The following is a 12,998-nucleotide window of genomic DNA, read 5'->3' on the forward strand; positions in this document are numbered from 1 at the left end:
GCCAAATTAGTTTTTTCATGTTACTGATTGCGGTGGTTGGAATATTGTAATTTTATATGTCCACTTTAGCAGTTGGCACGATTTTTAATGTGGGCTAGTTTGCTATTTAATTGTTGTTTTAAAATTACATCATTCAAGCAAAAAATTCAATGTTTGAAATAAGAAATTTGCAGTAAAAACTTATAAATTTTGAAGACGCTGTAGACTTTCATGTCTACATGCAAATAAGAAAAAATAAGAACATAATCTGGTAGCCTACAGCCTAATATTATAAAGGCAGCGAGCTCACGTTTACACACTTTGCTTGATAGTACTTACCTTTCCGGTGATCAGGCAGTAGAATACGAATCATCAAAGCTGTGGATTTTGAATCTTTTTGGAAAACAGAAGCCTCCAAGACTCTTGGGTTATATTGTAGAAAAGATTTCTGTCAAAACCCATCTTGTAATCGTAGAAAACACGCTGAATTTTGGGTCGGAACTATTGATAGACCGTACAAAGATCTGGCGATCCAAGCACTCAAAGTTACCACGTGGACTATTTGACTCAAACGAGGTTCATTATACTAGTTGATATTTAAAACTAAAAAAATGAGTTGTCGTCTTAATGCGACGTTTGATGGTTTATTGCGTAAACTTTACAGCAAGAAGTTATGTCTAAATGGTCGGAAATTTTCAGAAATATTCAGCAGCAAACGAATAAATATACTCATACTTGGATATTTGAATAATAATTCTGTTTATGTAGGCCCTACACTAATTTTTGTTTTTGTTCATCAAACAAAATTTCTTTCACGTTTCTTAAAGTGTCTTAGGCCCGGCCTATTTATTTAGATCAGTAGCCTATAGAGATAGTGAAGTAAACTAAAGTAAATGAGAGTTGAACTCAGATTAAACCATTACATTTTAAGTTATTAATTCTAAAATTGGCTCAGGTGCGCAATTTTAATAAACAAACCTATCTATTGTAATTGCATAAATATGGAAAACAAATTGCTGCAAACCAATCCTAGTTGGTCATTGAGGATGATATTTTTGCGACATAAAAAGTGCAAACCGTTTGTTTAAAGCTTGAAAAGCACTTATATACGTTTTGCGTCGTACAAAAACCAATTTTCTACGTTCTACTGTCATGTCGAAAATGATAACCAAGTTTATTATTCCCAATGTTTTGTCAATGTAGCCTAGATTTTACCTGTTTAAGTCAAGACCTTTGTCTAGCCTACCAACTCTAAACACTAGATCACATTGGAAGTCGAAGATCTTAAGTTATGGTAAAATAAAACGTAAAAATGAAAATTTTTGATTCAAGCGACCGGAATTGCTTCAGATCGTCAGTATATAATCAAGGTAACTACTTTTTTTCATAAAAAAATCGCTAACTAATAAAACTACTGTTCATATCAGATTGGACGAGGTTTCCTCGTCCAATAGCCTATTGTGGCTTGGCGCTATATCTCAACGCAAAAAATAATCAGAATTAAACAGACAAATTAGCAAAAAAACATATCACAAATGCTTTGACAGCAGTGTGTAAAAATATTTAATATTCGTTGACGTCATATAACAAGTGAAAAAAACTTTTGCAAAAAAAAGCCTCTGCTGTTACCTAGCGGCAACACCAAATGCAGTACAAAAGTGAAAAGTATGCATGGTAGTGGTAGGCCTATCGTAGTTTTGTTAAAACTTAGATCAGTTTGTTAAAGTTGCGTCTTTTTTAAATTAACTTTTAAGAAATAGCTAAGCCTAACATGTAATTTTTGAACGGTCACAAATGTTTTTGTATCTTCAGTTTCACACTGTTTCTTGGAAAAAGTCTTCAGATTTAAGTTGACACAAGTACATTATCATCATTATTGGAACTCAGTAACTGATTTGAAAGAACGTAAAATGCTCCAATATTCAACACACATTGGAACGACATAGCTTAAATATGCACATTCGGAATTTCATGGCTCCTTCTGAGATGCTGTGTACAAGTTATGCTCTGGCTCGATGTCACAAATAAAAAGTGTTGGAATTTTCCAAAAAACTTTGTTGTAAACCATTGAAACTCTAGCACATTGTTCTTCAATAGGGGTTCCACAGAATGCAGTGGGATTCCGTGAGTTTAAAAGGTTCCGCAATTGTTCTTCGTTTTTTAAGAGAATTGATTTCTTGTTTCAGTATATTGATACGTTATTAGATTACAATGAGCAACGTGAAACTCCCATTAAAGAATATTGTAAAGTCAGTGCAAGAATAACAAAATCTTTCAATCTCTGGCTTTGTAATTTTTGTAACAGGTGTTTACTTGTGAAAGTGCCTCATTACCTTTTAATGTGTAATAACAAAATATTTGATTTTATTACAAGCAATTCGTGATTTATGATTGTTGTCAGTCGAGGTTTCACGACAAACGCGAAGGTAGCTACAGTAAATTAATAGTTCCGTGATGAAACAAGGTTGACGAGCGCTGCCCCAGCACATGCCATTTTTGCTAACCTAGATTAATTTTTGCAAGCCTACTTTTAAAGCATTTTACCCCGTCCAAGAATAAAGATCAAATCAATAAATCAATTTGCATTTTAAATAATACTTTTGTAAAAGATATACTGAATATTTTTTTGTTTGTTTTACAACTACAGTAAGCTATAACAAAATGAAATGCAATACAACTGGCTTTACACAGTAGTTTTAAATAGCGGAACAGCAAAATGAATTCATTTGTAAAAATAAATTTTTCTCAGCCTACGTTTGGCTTGAAAACTTGTAATCTGTCACGCTGCGTTTGCAACAGTAGTGACCAAAAGTTGAGTTTTTAATTTATCTTGAAACTCTGCTTGTTGAATGTAGGCTACACACAGCACAAACAAGTTTACATCATCTTACAAAGTTTAGAAAAGTAATCATCGAAAAGTTAGGATTTTTATGTAGGCTAGATTGCAATATTTGCATATGATTCTAATTTAGGTAGGCCTATTCAAGGTTTTGTTTAATATCACTTTGTGTTGTTAACCTATGAAGTTATTTTTCTACTGTAGTTCAGAACAAAGTGTGTTAATTAGGTCGGCTTTGCATTTCAAAAATGTATCATATTGTTACTCAGCACTAAATTGTAAAATTGATTTATTTAAACCTTTAAACCAGTGGTTCCCAATTTATGGGTGTATGCAGTGCTGTGTTAAGCCCTTTATGGGTAGGCTACCGGGGCCAAAATAATTTGGAGCTCCCAACAAGCAAGAAAATCTTTGATAAATGGTATGTATTTTCACCAGGGCCGGATTTGGCCTAAGCGCTGCCCTAGGCAGATAAGAAAAGTGCTGCCCCCCCAAAAAAAATTTTTTCGATGGTGCGCCACGATTTATATTTTCATTTCCTTACAAAAAAGTTATTTGCACTGATTATTTGAATAAGTTACATCAATGAATGTCATTGTATAATGAACTAATTGTTTAAAATTGCTTCTGGCGGAGTTTTTCTCTTGTAAACAAATCAATAATTTCTTCAAAGTCTGTAGAAATAAGTAAAGATAAGTTAATGCTCAAAAATGTGAGATCATTCATGTGATCATGCTTCAACGTAGACTGCCGTGCATTCTTGATCAGCTTCAAAATAGAGAATGCTCACTTTGCACTGCAATTGGTGACCATTGTGCAAAGTATCATTCTAATTGCCACTAGAACATTTGAGTATAGGCTACTTCCTACTCCTACAGTCGCCTTTTCACAATAAAATTCGCCAGCACAGCAAAAGTAATATTTCCAGCAGTAAGTTCATCCGAGGAAAGTGATCGCAAAAATGAACGGAGATGTATATACACTCCTTTCAAGATTCATTGGCTTGTTCACATACTTTAAAGGGATACTAAAGGAAAAACCTGACTTGGCGATTTTCCACGTTCTTTGTGTTTAACGGATGCAACCTAATTCGTACCATGAACAATTCGTACCTTGAAAAGATCGAGTGAAAAAAAATAAAAAAGCCGAAGTCGCTGATCGCAGTTTCCGCAAACATTTTAAAATTTTCAGCAAACAAACAAAAACTCTTAGGATCATTTAAAGAAATTTTAAAATGTTTGTCGAAACTCCGATCAACCCTAACCCTTTTAAAATGTTTGCGGAAACCCCGATCAACCCTAACCCTAAACCTTTTAAAATGTTTGCCGAAACTGCCCTCAGCGACTTCGGCAAACTCTTAGGATCATTACCGGAAATTTTAAAATGTTTGGGGAAACTGCGGAAAAACGGAAACTGCGATCAGCGACTTCGGCTTTGTTCTATTTTTTTCTCTCGATCTTTTCAGTTTGTTAATTTGTTTGCGGAAACACCCTCGCCCTAAACCTTAACCCTTTTAAATGTTAGCGGAAACTCCGATCAACCCTAACCTTTTTAAAATGTTTGCGGAAACTGCGATCAGCGACTTCGGCTAACTCTTAGGATCATTACCGGAAATTTTAAAATGTTTGCATTACCGGAAATTTTGAAATGTTTGCGGAAACTGCAGAAAAATTGAAACTGCGATCAGCGATGTTCTATTTTTTTCTCTCGATCTTTTCAGTTTGTTTGTTTGCGGATACCGATGCTCAGATACCCTAACCCTTTTAATATGTTTGCGGAAAGTGCGATCAGCGACTACGGCTTTTTTAATTTTTTCTCTCAATCTTTTCAAGGTACGAACTGACGGTACGAATTGTTCATGGTACGAATTAGGTTGCACCCGTGTTTAACATGCTACCATAAAACGATTTTCAATAAAGTTTTGCCCCATTGCGGTCTGATCAGCATTCCGCGTGTGCTTTAGTCAGAGGTTTCAAAACCGGAATGGGCGTGAGCAGCGAAGCGTGCGACTGTACAGCTGATCGCGCAATAGTTGTTTCTGCGGGCGATTTAACTGTAGGTTATGTGTACGTCAAAACATCAGATTTCAACATCAAAACATCACACAGTTTGCTCAAAACATCAGATCTGATGTTAAAACATCAGACGTGGTAACCTGGCTTTTGTTATTGCTGTCGATAGTGACGTATCTCGAGCAGTTTTCCACTTTTTGGTCATTTTGAAAAAATGAAAAATAAATGAAACATTGGACTTTGGGCCTTGCCAGTGCCATTGAAAACAAATTTTATTCAGTAAATTTTTTTTAAATGTATTTATGAATGTTCAGTTTACGCATTTTAATGCTTAATTCCCGTTTGAAAATTTCATTTAGTAAGCTAGTAAGCATCAAGGCAAGTAGGCTATACAAAATAGCCTGCAACTTTTTCATCAACCTAACATTGACTAAAAACATTTTTTCTAGGCTCCTTTAAGTTTACTAACAGTGAAACAAACCGAACAAAGATTAATAAAAATTGCACAGACAAAGCTTAGTCTTCCATACTAAGCGAGACAGATAACTAAAAGAAGCGCTAAGCAGCACATATTGTTAAAAACCAATCAAGCGTGAAGTACTCTAGGGGCGATGACTTGCCATACATGACTTGCCGCACTGTTTATAAATGTGTGTGATGTGATAACATAACTTATTTATTAATTGCTATAAATCTGAATATATCTGTTGTGAATTATTATAATTAGGACGTTGTGAATATATATTACGTACTTACACATGCAACCAAGCCAACCATTCTATTTAAATCAGCAGTTTGCTACATGTGACTCCGCACCAAACAATTTACGGAAAAAGCATTGACCGAACCATACTTTAACTTTAACCATTCTTAAACATTAACTGACAACCACACTCCTAATAGCCTACCACCAAGCAAAAAATATCGGTAGCCTACTATTAGAGAATAGCCTACTAGACAAACTAAAAGTAACAAACATATATTCTAAAACTAACTGCTAAAACTTTACCGAACCACAAACATTGAATGAAGAGCCAAAGGACCATTGACTGGAAAAACATTGATTGACAGCCACACCCCTAACAACACTGATAGAAAAAATACTAGAGAGTAGCCTACTAAAGAAAGTTTAAAGCAAAGCATATTATACAGTAGGCGACATTCTAAAACTAACTACTAGGCTATATGCATTGTACCAAACCACAAACAATAAGTGAAGAGCCGAAAGACCATTGACTGAAAAAAAAAATTGACTGACAACCACACCCCTAACACTACTCATCGAAAAGAATACTTAGAGCAAAGGACATGCATGCTATAACCACTAACTACTGTAGGCTACCATCTGCCTGGCTAACATTACTAACCCAAGACTGCTCCATTCAAATCAGTAGGCTACAGTTTTTCTCTTTCTTCTTTTTCTTCTTCACCTTTTTTGAGAAACGTTTAAAGCTATTGAAAACAAACACTTGTATTTTGAATTTTTTTTTAGTCCTGGACAAAGATCAAAACCCTAACCTTATTCCTAACTCTAACCCTTACCTTAAACCTTTCTAGCTTTAATCCTAACTCTAGCAACACCTGATTGTAACCATAGCAGCAAGTGTGTAAAAATAGCCACTTTGTTATTTGTGGAAGAAAATACTTCATTTGATTTAGTTGCCGAGTGTTGTGCGAGTGAATATTGCCAAGTTTTTATAAAGCGATCTTGCGATACAGGTGGTAGATTGTTATTGGAAACTTTATGTAGCCTAGGCTATAAATTTGGCAATTTCAAGTTTGTAAATATCATCTCGTAATAGATATATTTGAAGATTTGTATAAGTTGGTGACGTGACTGAATTTTGGACTTCTAGTGATTGCGAGAATAATATTATTGTGTCCGACGTCTACTTCCTTGAGTGGCGTTTTATTTGCAGTAGCCTACCCCATGTGGTAATATCGTATTGGACACGACTATGTACTAAACTATATAACATACCATACACAATGTTTCCTGCAATAGGCTACATAGTTACAAAAGCGATAAAAAATTCCAAAATATCAAACCATCTGCAGCGACAAATGTTTTATTTCTGACAACCAGGTTAGATTTTCATCGCATGGATTCCCAAATAGGGGAGAGTGTCCAACAGTGCCCCGCTTTTTGGAAAATTGAGGTTTAGACATCAAAAAGAAAATTTTTTTCAAATTTTTTTTTTCTATTATGAAAATTCCTCCTTTTCTTTAGTATTTCCACATAAAAAAAAGTTTAAAAGTTTTACACAAACTTCATAATCAGGCGTTAAAAATCACCTGTCAAAGTGGGGCACTGTTGGATATGGTATCCAACAGTGCCCCGGGTAGGATCCAATAGTTTGTTTTGTTTGTTTAATTGTTTGTTTGTTTATCTTTATCCTGCATTGCGGGAAAGCGGACTTGAGCGCTATGCATCGGTGTACGCCTTCCGACATACACCTGACCCACGCTGCAGCCGACGGCAATGTCTGTTTCCGGTTGTCTACTCAACTTATGACTTAAATTTGGTACTACCCATTACTCGAAATCGATCACTGGGTAGAGGCAATTATCGTAAAGTTTCTTGCCCAGAGAAACAACAGCAAGTGCGGGTGGCTGGAGTCGAACATGCAGGCTCTCGACCGCGAGCCCAACGCGCTAACCACTCGGCCACGGCTGTGCCCCTATCAAAGTAATTGGTGTCTTTAGTTGCAATGTTGAGCCACTCTTTTTGCAATGATTACCCTAGGTATGAAACTTGTGTTAGTACCGGTATTGTTTTACATGATGGATGTCACTGAGCTGGTCAGGTCAAGACAAAACCTTTTAAAAGTGGTACATATGCTACACAATTATCACAGACACAAAATATAACAGCAACAATTATCATAACATGTAGGACACGCTATCTGCCCGTCGTGGTGACTGTGCTTAAACGAAAGAATGCGAATAGGTTCCAAGGAACCATGCGAACATACTGAGCTGTAGTTTATAGAACAGCCCAAGTTGATTTAATTAGAGCTGTAATTACCTTTTTAAAAGCTTTGGTGTTATGACCTAACTACCAATTGCAATGACAAGGAAGGTGTTTATTCAACAGTCAATCAGTGAAAGAACATGCAATGCAGGATATTAAAGACAATATACATCATTGATTCGGCCACATGGAAGGTATGATTAACACAAGATACAGACACAACACACTTTAGTAGGCCTATAATGACATGTGGTTTACAAGAAATCGCTTGGTTTATGGAGCAAAATAACCAAATTTGACAGACAAAATTACTAAACAATAGGCCCACATATAGTTCAGGCACGAAGCTTCTTCCACAGCCGAAACTTAGGCTACCAAAAACTCCCCAACACCTACAATATTGTTGATATAACATAAAATGTTGATAATCATTTTGGCACTGCATATTGATTAATAAAATCTCATGGCTTCCAACAGTGCTCCACCGGGGCACTGTAGGAGACCTCAGGGTGGGGCACTGTTGGAACCACGGGCCTACAAGATAAAATGGCGTCAGTTTTTTTTACCGAGGCCTACGATCTGAAACGTTATTAATGAAACCTAGTCTAGTGACTGACAAAGCATGAAAAACTTGTGAAGCATCTCTGAAGCCACCGTAAAAACTGCAACAAAAAAAGTTATAAAGTTCTGAAAATTTACTTTTTACCCCCTAAAACAAACTTTCATTTCTACCAACAACAAGCAATGACTTATTTCTGCCTAACTTAGTTTCAGCAGCTTCTACGGACCACGTGACCATGGTAATGTACGGTTGAGTGAATAATTTGTCACGGATTGCGAAAAACGATGGGAGGGGCACTGTAGGCACCCGGGGCACTGTTGGGTACTCTCCCCCCTAATTGTTTTCTTTCTTTCTATCACTGTTTGGTTAATGCACAACCTGAAACTAGTTTCTACAGTGTTATACACTTTGTTTATTAAAATGAAGTTTGTTTTCAAATAATTTAAGGCAAGTTTTTATCTTCGTAGCCAAGCATTAATTTTGTGTAGTTCAGAATTGGTTTCTGTTTGTGAAGAATCCAAGTCTTCACCACATAAAGCTAGATATGTGTTGTCCGCAAAAAGCATGGTTGAAAATTTAGACATTAAAGAAATATCGTTAATATACATTAGGAAGTGGAGAGGTCCCAATGTTGAACCTTAAGGTACTCCACAAAGGATTTTTTGCAAGCTTGAAGCAGAATTAGACAATTTGGTATATTGGTATCGATTGGTAAAATAACTTTTCATCAGCTCAAAAGCAGTGCCACATATTCCCAGTGATGTACGCGCATACAAAAAATATTGACGCCGTCAGCGTAAACGCAAACGTTCGAAAAAACATACGCCGTATGCGTCAACGCAACTTGTAAAAAAAGTTGGCGGCGTCAACGTCAGCGCATACACTAGCGTAAACTAATTTTGTTTGCTAGCTGCCAAACATTCACACGGTATAAACCACTCGAAACAAACAAGTTTTACTTCACAAGGTAGATTTAAACGATCTGTCTTACCAAACCATAATTAGCCTGGTGCTGCGAGTTTGCTGTGGCAATAGTAAGTTGCGCAAGCTTTCGGAACACAGTTCCCTAGTCATGTGCTATGATGAATGGTGTTGAAGTCAGTGAGTGGTTCTTTAGTGTGGTTCTTTCGTTTAGCTTGAGGCTGCTGGTTGTTGAGTTTCTGTGTTGTTAGGCGTTTTATGTTGCAAAATTTGTTTTCAGTTGATTAGTAGATTAGATGACGTAGTTCTTCCCTTTCGACACGGTTGTTGATTTTAGGATTTTGTCTGCTGATGAATATGGCCTCTTTGAAACGTAATTTTACTGCGTCATTTTCTCGGGCAATTATTGTAAATTCAAAGTCGGTGTGACACTGTTGTTGATGATTAAAGACCGAACTTTTGTCTGAGCTGAGGTGTTCTTTGATGCGGGAGTGGAGTGGTCGAATCGTGTTGCCTATGTAGCTTTCCCTGCATTTCTTGCATGCGATCTTGTAGACACAGTTCTTGGTGGTACATATGTCATCGTTCCGTAGTGGGCAGTTTTGTAGCCGGCAAGGTTCGGGTTTTTTTGGTTTTTGAAGGGCGTTTCTGAGGGTTCGTGAGCGTCGAAAAAGGTGGACTAGCAGATCCAGGTCTTTGAAAACTTTCTTTGCTTTACGGTCCCCGTCGTCGCTCATATACGGAAATTCAAAATGTATTGGGTTATGTGGTGTCTGGGGGGTTTGTCTGTTTTGCTGGTGTCGTCGTCGTCTGGGTGGTTGTTTAAAATAGTTTTTGGGGTATCCGTTTTCTTCGATTGTCTTCTCAAATTCCGTCAAGTGTGGTGTTGCTTTATTGGGCGAGGAACATCTATCTTTTCTTCTCTGTGTTTCGTTTAAGAGTATGGTCTTCTTAGTAGCCTACTTGTGGGTAGGGCCGAGTTGAAGTGTGGGAGTAGCTTTGCCTTTGCTTTTTTCTGGTAGAACTCGTGGTGGATTGTACCGTCTTTGTCGATTTTTATGGTGAAGTCCAGTAGTGAGATGGCGTTGTCTGTTGTTGGTAGTTCTATTTCAAAGTTAATAGCTGGGTGCGCTTGGTTGAGAGCATTTTGGATAGCTAGGGCTTCCTTGTTGTTGACTGTCAGCAAGAATGTGTCGTCAACGTATCGTCTGTAGAGGGTGAGGTTTGTCTGGTTCCGTAGTGTCTGTTTTTCTAGAGTGTCCATGAAGAGGATGGCGAGGACTCCAGATACGGTGTTTCCCATCGGTAGACCGCCGACTTGGCGATAGAACTTCTCCTTGAAAGTGAAGACGTTGTTCTGAAGGATAATCTCGAGGAGGGAACCGATCTCTTCAGGGTGGAACGGACTGCATAGTTGTGTTTTTCCTGTCGACAGTTTTTGGATTACGTTGTTCATCGCTTCCTTAGCAGGGATGGAGGTGTACATTGCTGTCACATCCAGGCTGAAGGGATAGTTGAATTTTCTCAGGGTGTCTCGTGGCATGTCTCTAAGTTGATTGAGTAGTTCTTGACTGTTTGTAAGGTGTGCCGGAACTTCTTTCAATAAGGGGTTGAGTAGGGTGCAGACTAGGTGTGACAGTTTGGCGGCTGGCCCGTTTGTGCTTGAGACGATTGGACGAATCTTGATGTCAGGTCCTTCTTTGTGAGTCTTGATCAGGTGGTAGAATCGTGGCATACTCGAGTTGTTGGTGATGTAAGATCTGGCCACGTCTTTCGTTCTATGGTTTGCGCTTTTGTAATCCTTGAAGCTTTGTATACTTTTGGGTCGCTCAGGTGTAGTTGGGCCGCTGCATCGTAGCGTTCTGTTTCGATGATGCAAAATTCACCGCCTTTGTCGCTGGGAAGATAGGTCATGTTCTTGGCTTTTAAGCTTTTGATGGTCGAAAAGTCCTTCTTTGAGAGGTTGCTACGAGTGTTTGTGACGGAAGTTGTTTTCAAAATGTCTTGTATCTTGATTGACGCAATTCGCAGCTTGTGCTCTAGTTCTTCACTCGCTTGCGGTAGTTTGTGAAGGTCATCGTTGCGAGGAAAGCGTGGTATTTTTGTCGATGGATTGTCGTCGTCTTTGGTTGATCGGTGCTTATTTTCAGTGTATTCTCTCCACCGGGCTTGGTATGCCAGTTTGCAGAAGGACAATGTGATGTTCAGTATAGTTCGTTCGTCTGGCTGCTTCTTGACGGCAAATTTCGGTCCTTTTATGAGCAGGGTACGTTCTTGGTCGTTGAGGGAATTTGATAGGTCAGTGATGGGAGGAGTTGTCCCTTGATTGTTTGTCGTGGTCATGTTATGCGGCTGGTCCTTCAGTAGTCTCCGGTTTAACCTGTTTTTTTTTACGGCTTTTGCTGTCTTTGAATATTGATTTACTGCTTTGAATTATTTGATCCGCGTGGCCGGGTTCTTTGTCCTTGATTGCAGTGCCGGATTAAGGGGGGGGGGGGGGGCGGACTGGGCTGAAGCCCAGAGCCCCCACTTTTGGGGGCCCCCACCTGAAAGAAAAAAATCTACTAATTTTTTTAGTTGCACAGCTGGAGATTAGGCTACTACTTTAATTCGTATTTCAAACAAGCAAGGGTGGCTCACCCAAATATGCTGCGGTGCTGCAGCACCTCTGCTCAACCCCAGTTATTCAATTTTTCTTCTTTTTTTTTAACCAAAAACCTATTTATTTGATACTTTCATATCCGAAAATGGTACGGATTACGGGTCAAAGTTATGATAATGCTGCCAATATGAGTGGCAAGTATAACGGTCTTCAAGCTCTTCTGCGCGAGAAATGTAGTGTAGCTCATTATGTCCCTTGCACAGCACATTCACTTAATTTAATCGCCAGCTTAAATGTCCTGTAGAAACATGCCGTTCTGCCGCTGAGCTTTTTGAATTGTTGCAAAGCCTTTATTCACGGCTCGTCTCGTCTACTCATCGTTGGCAAGTTCATCGAAAATTCCTAGATGGTTGGCCTGTTTTGAAGACATTATCTGATACAAGATGGTCAGTTAGATATGATGCAGTTCTTCTTCTATCGAGTCTTCTAAAGTTCGTTGATACACCACAGATTGACACATTCTTCCGCAACGGAGTTATACACTGACAGGTCCCACCTACTGCACCGTGTTGCAAGCCGAGGGCAAACAAGAAGGTGATCCGCTGCATAGGCGTAGCCAGAGAGGGCGAAAGGGGCCATGCCCCCCCCAAATTTTCCAAGTTTGGATTCCAAAGTTGAGCCTTTTGTTGAAAATTTAATAAAGTTTGTAGAAATTTATATCGTTTTCCAAGACATCTGGCTATTAACACCCCCAAGGACTTGTTTTAGACACACAGAAAGACATCAATAAATTTTGCAAATCGTAAATCGCGCAAACTTTACGCGATTTACGTTTCTTTGAACTAATTTATGGAAGCAATTTCAGAATGGCTTACTCTGTTGGGTTTTTGTGTAGCTGAGTTTTTATTGTTCTCTAATTTTAGCCGCAGTTTTTGCCCGTTCGTGTGTAAGAGTTATCTTTAATAAGTTAATAGTTGTTTATCTGCTAACAAATTTCATACAAATATTACTCTAAAAGTGTTTTCAGAAAGCGCTATAATCCATTATTTGAGTGTAATTTTTCAAAAATTTTCCGGGGGTGCATGCCCCCGGACCCCCTAGAATACGCG

The 12,998-nt window shown here is 38.3% G+C and overlaps 1 protein-coding gene across 1 annotated transcript; it reads right to left on the bottom strand.

The window, feature by feature from the left end:
• Positions 1–10,221: 10,221 nt before the first annotated feature.
• Positions 10,222–10,830, bottom strand: LOC145776130 (uncharacterized). The gene has a single exon (XM_082587533.1). It carries the CDS (start codon positions 10,828–10,830, stop codon positions 10,222–10,224), a length of 609 nt encoding a protein of 202 aa, XP_082443659.1.
• Between the last annotated feature and the right edge of the window lie 2,168 nt (positions 10,831–12,998).

The sequence above is a fragment of the Aplidium turbinatum genome, chromosome 8, assembly GCF_918807975.1.
Source record: "Aplidium turbinatum chromosome 8, kaAplTurb1.1, whole genome shotgun sequence".
Taxonomy (NCBI): domain Eukaryota; kingdom Metazoa; phylum Chordata; class Ascidiacea; order Aplousobranchia; family Polyclinidae; genus Aplidium; species Aplidium turbinatum.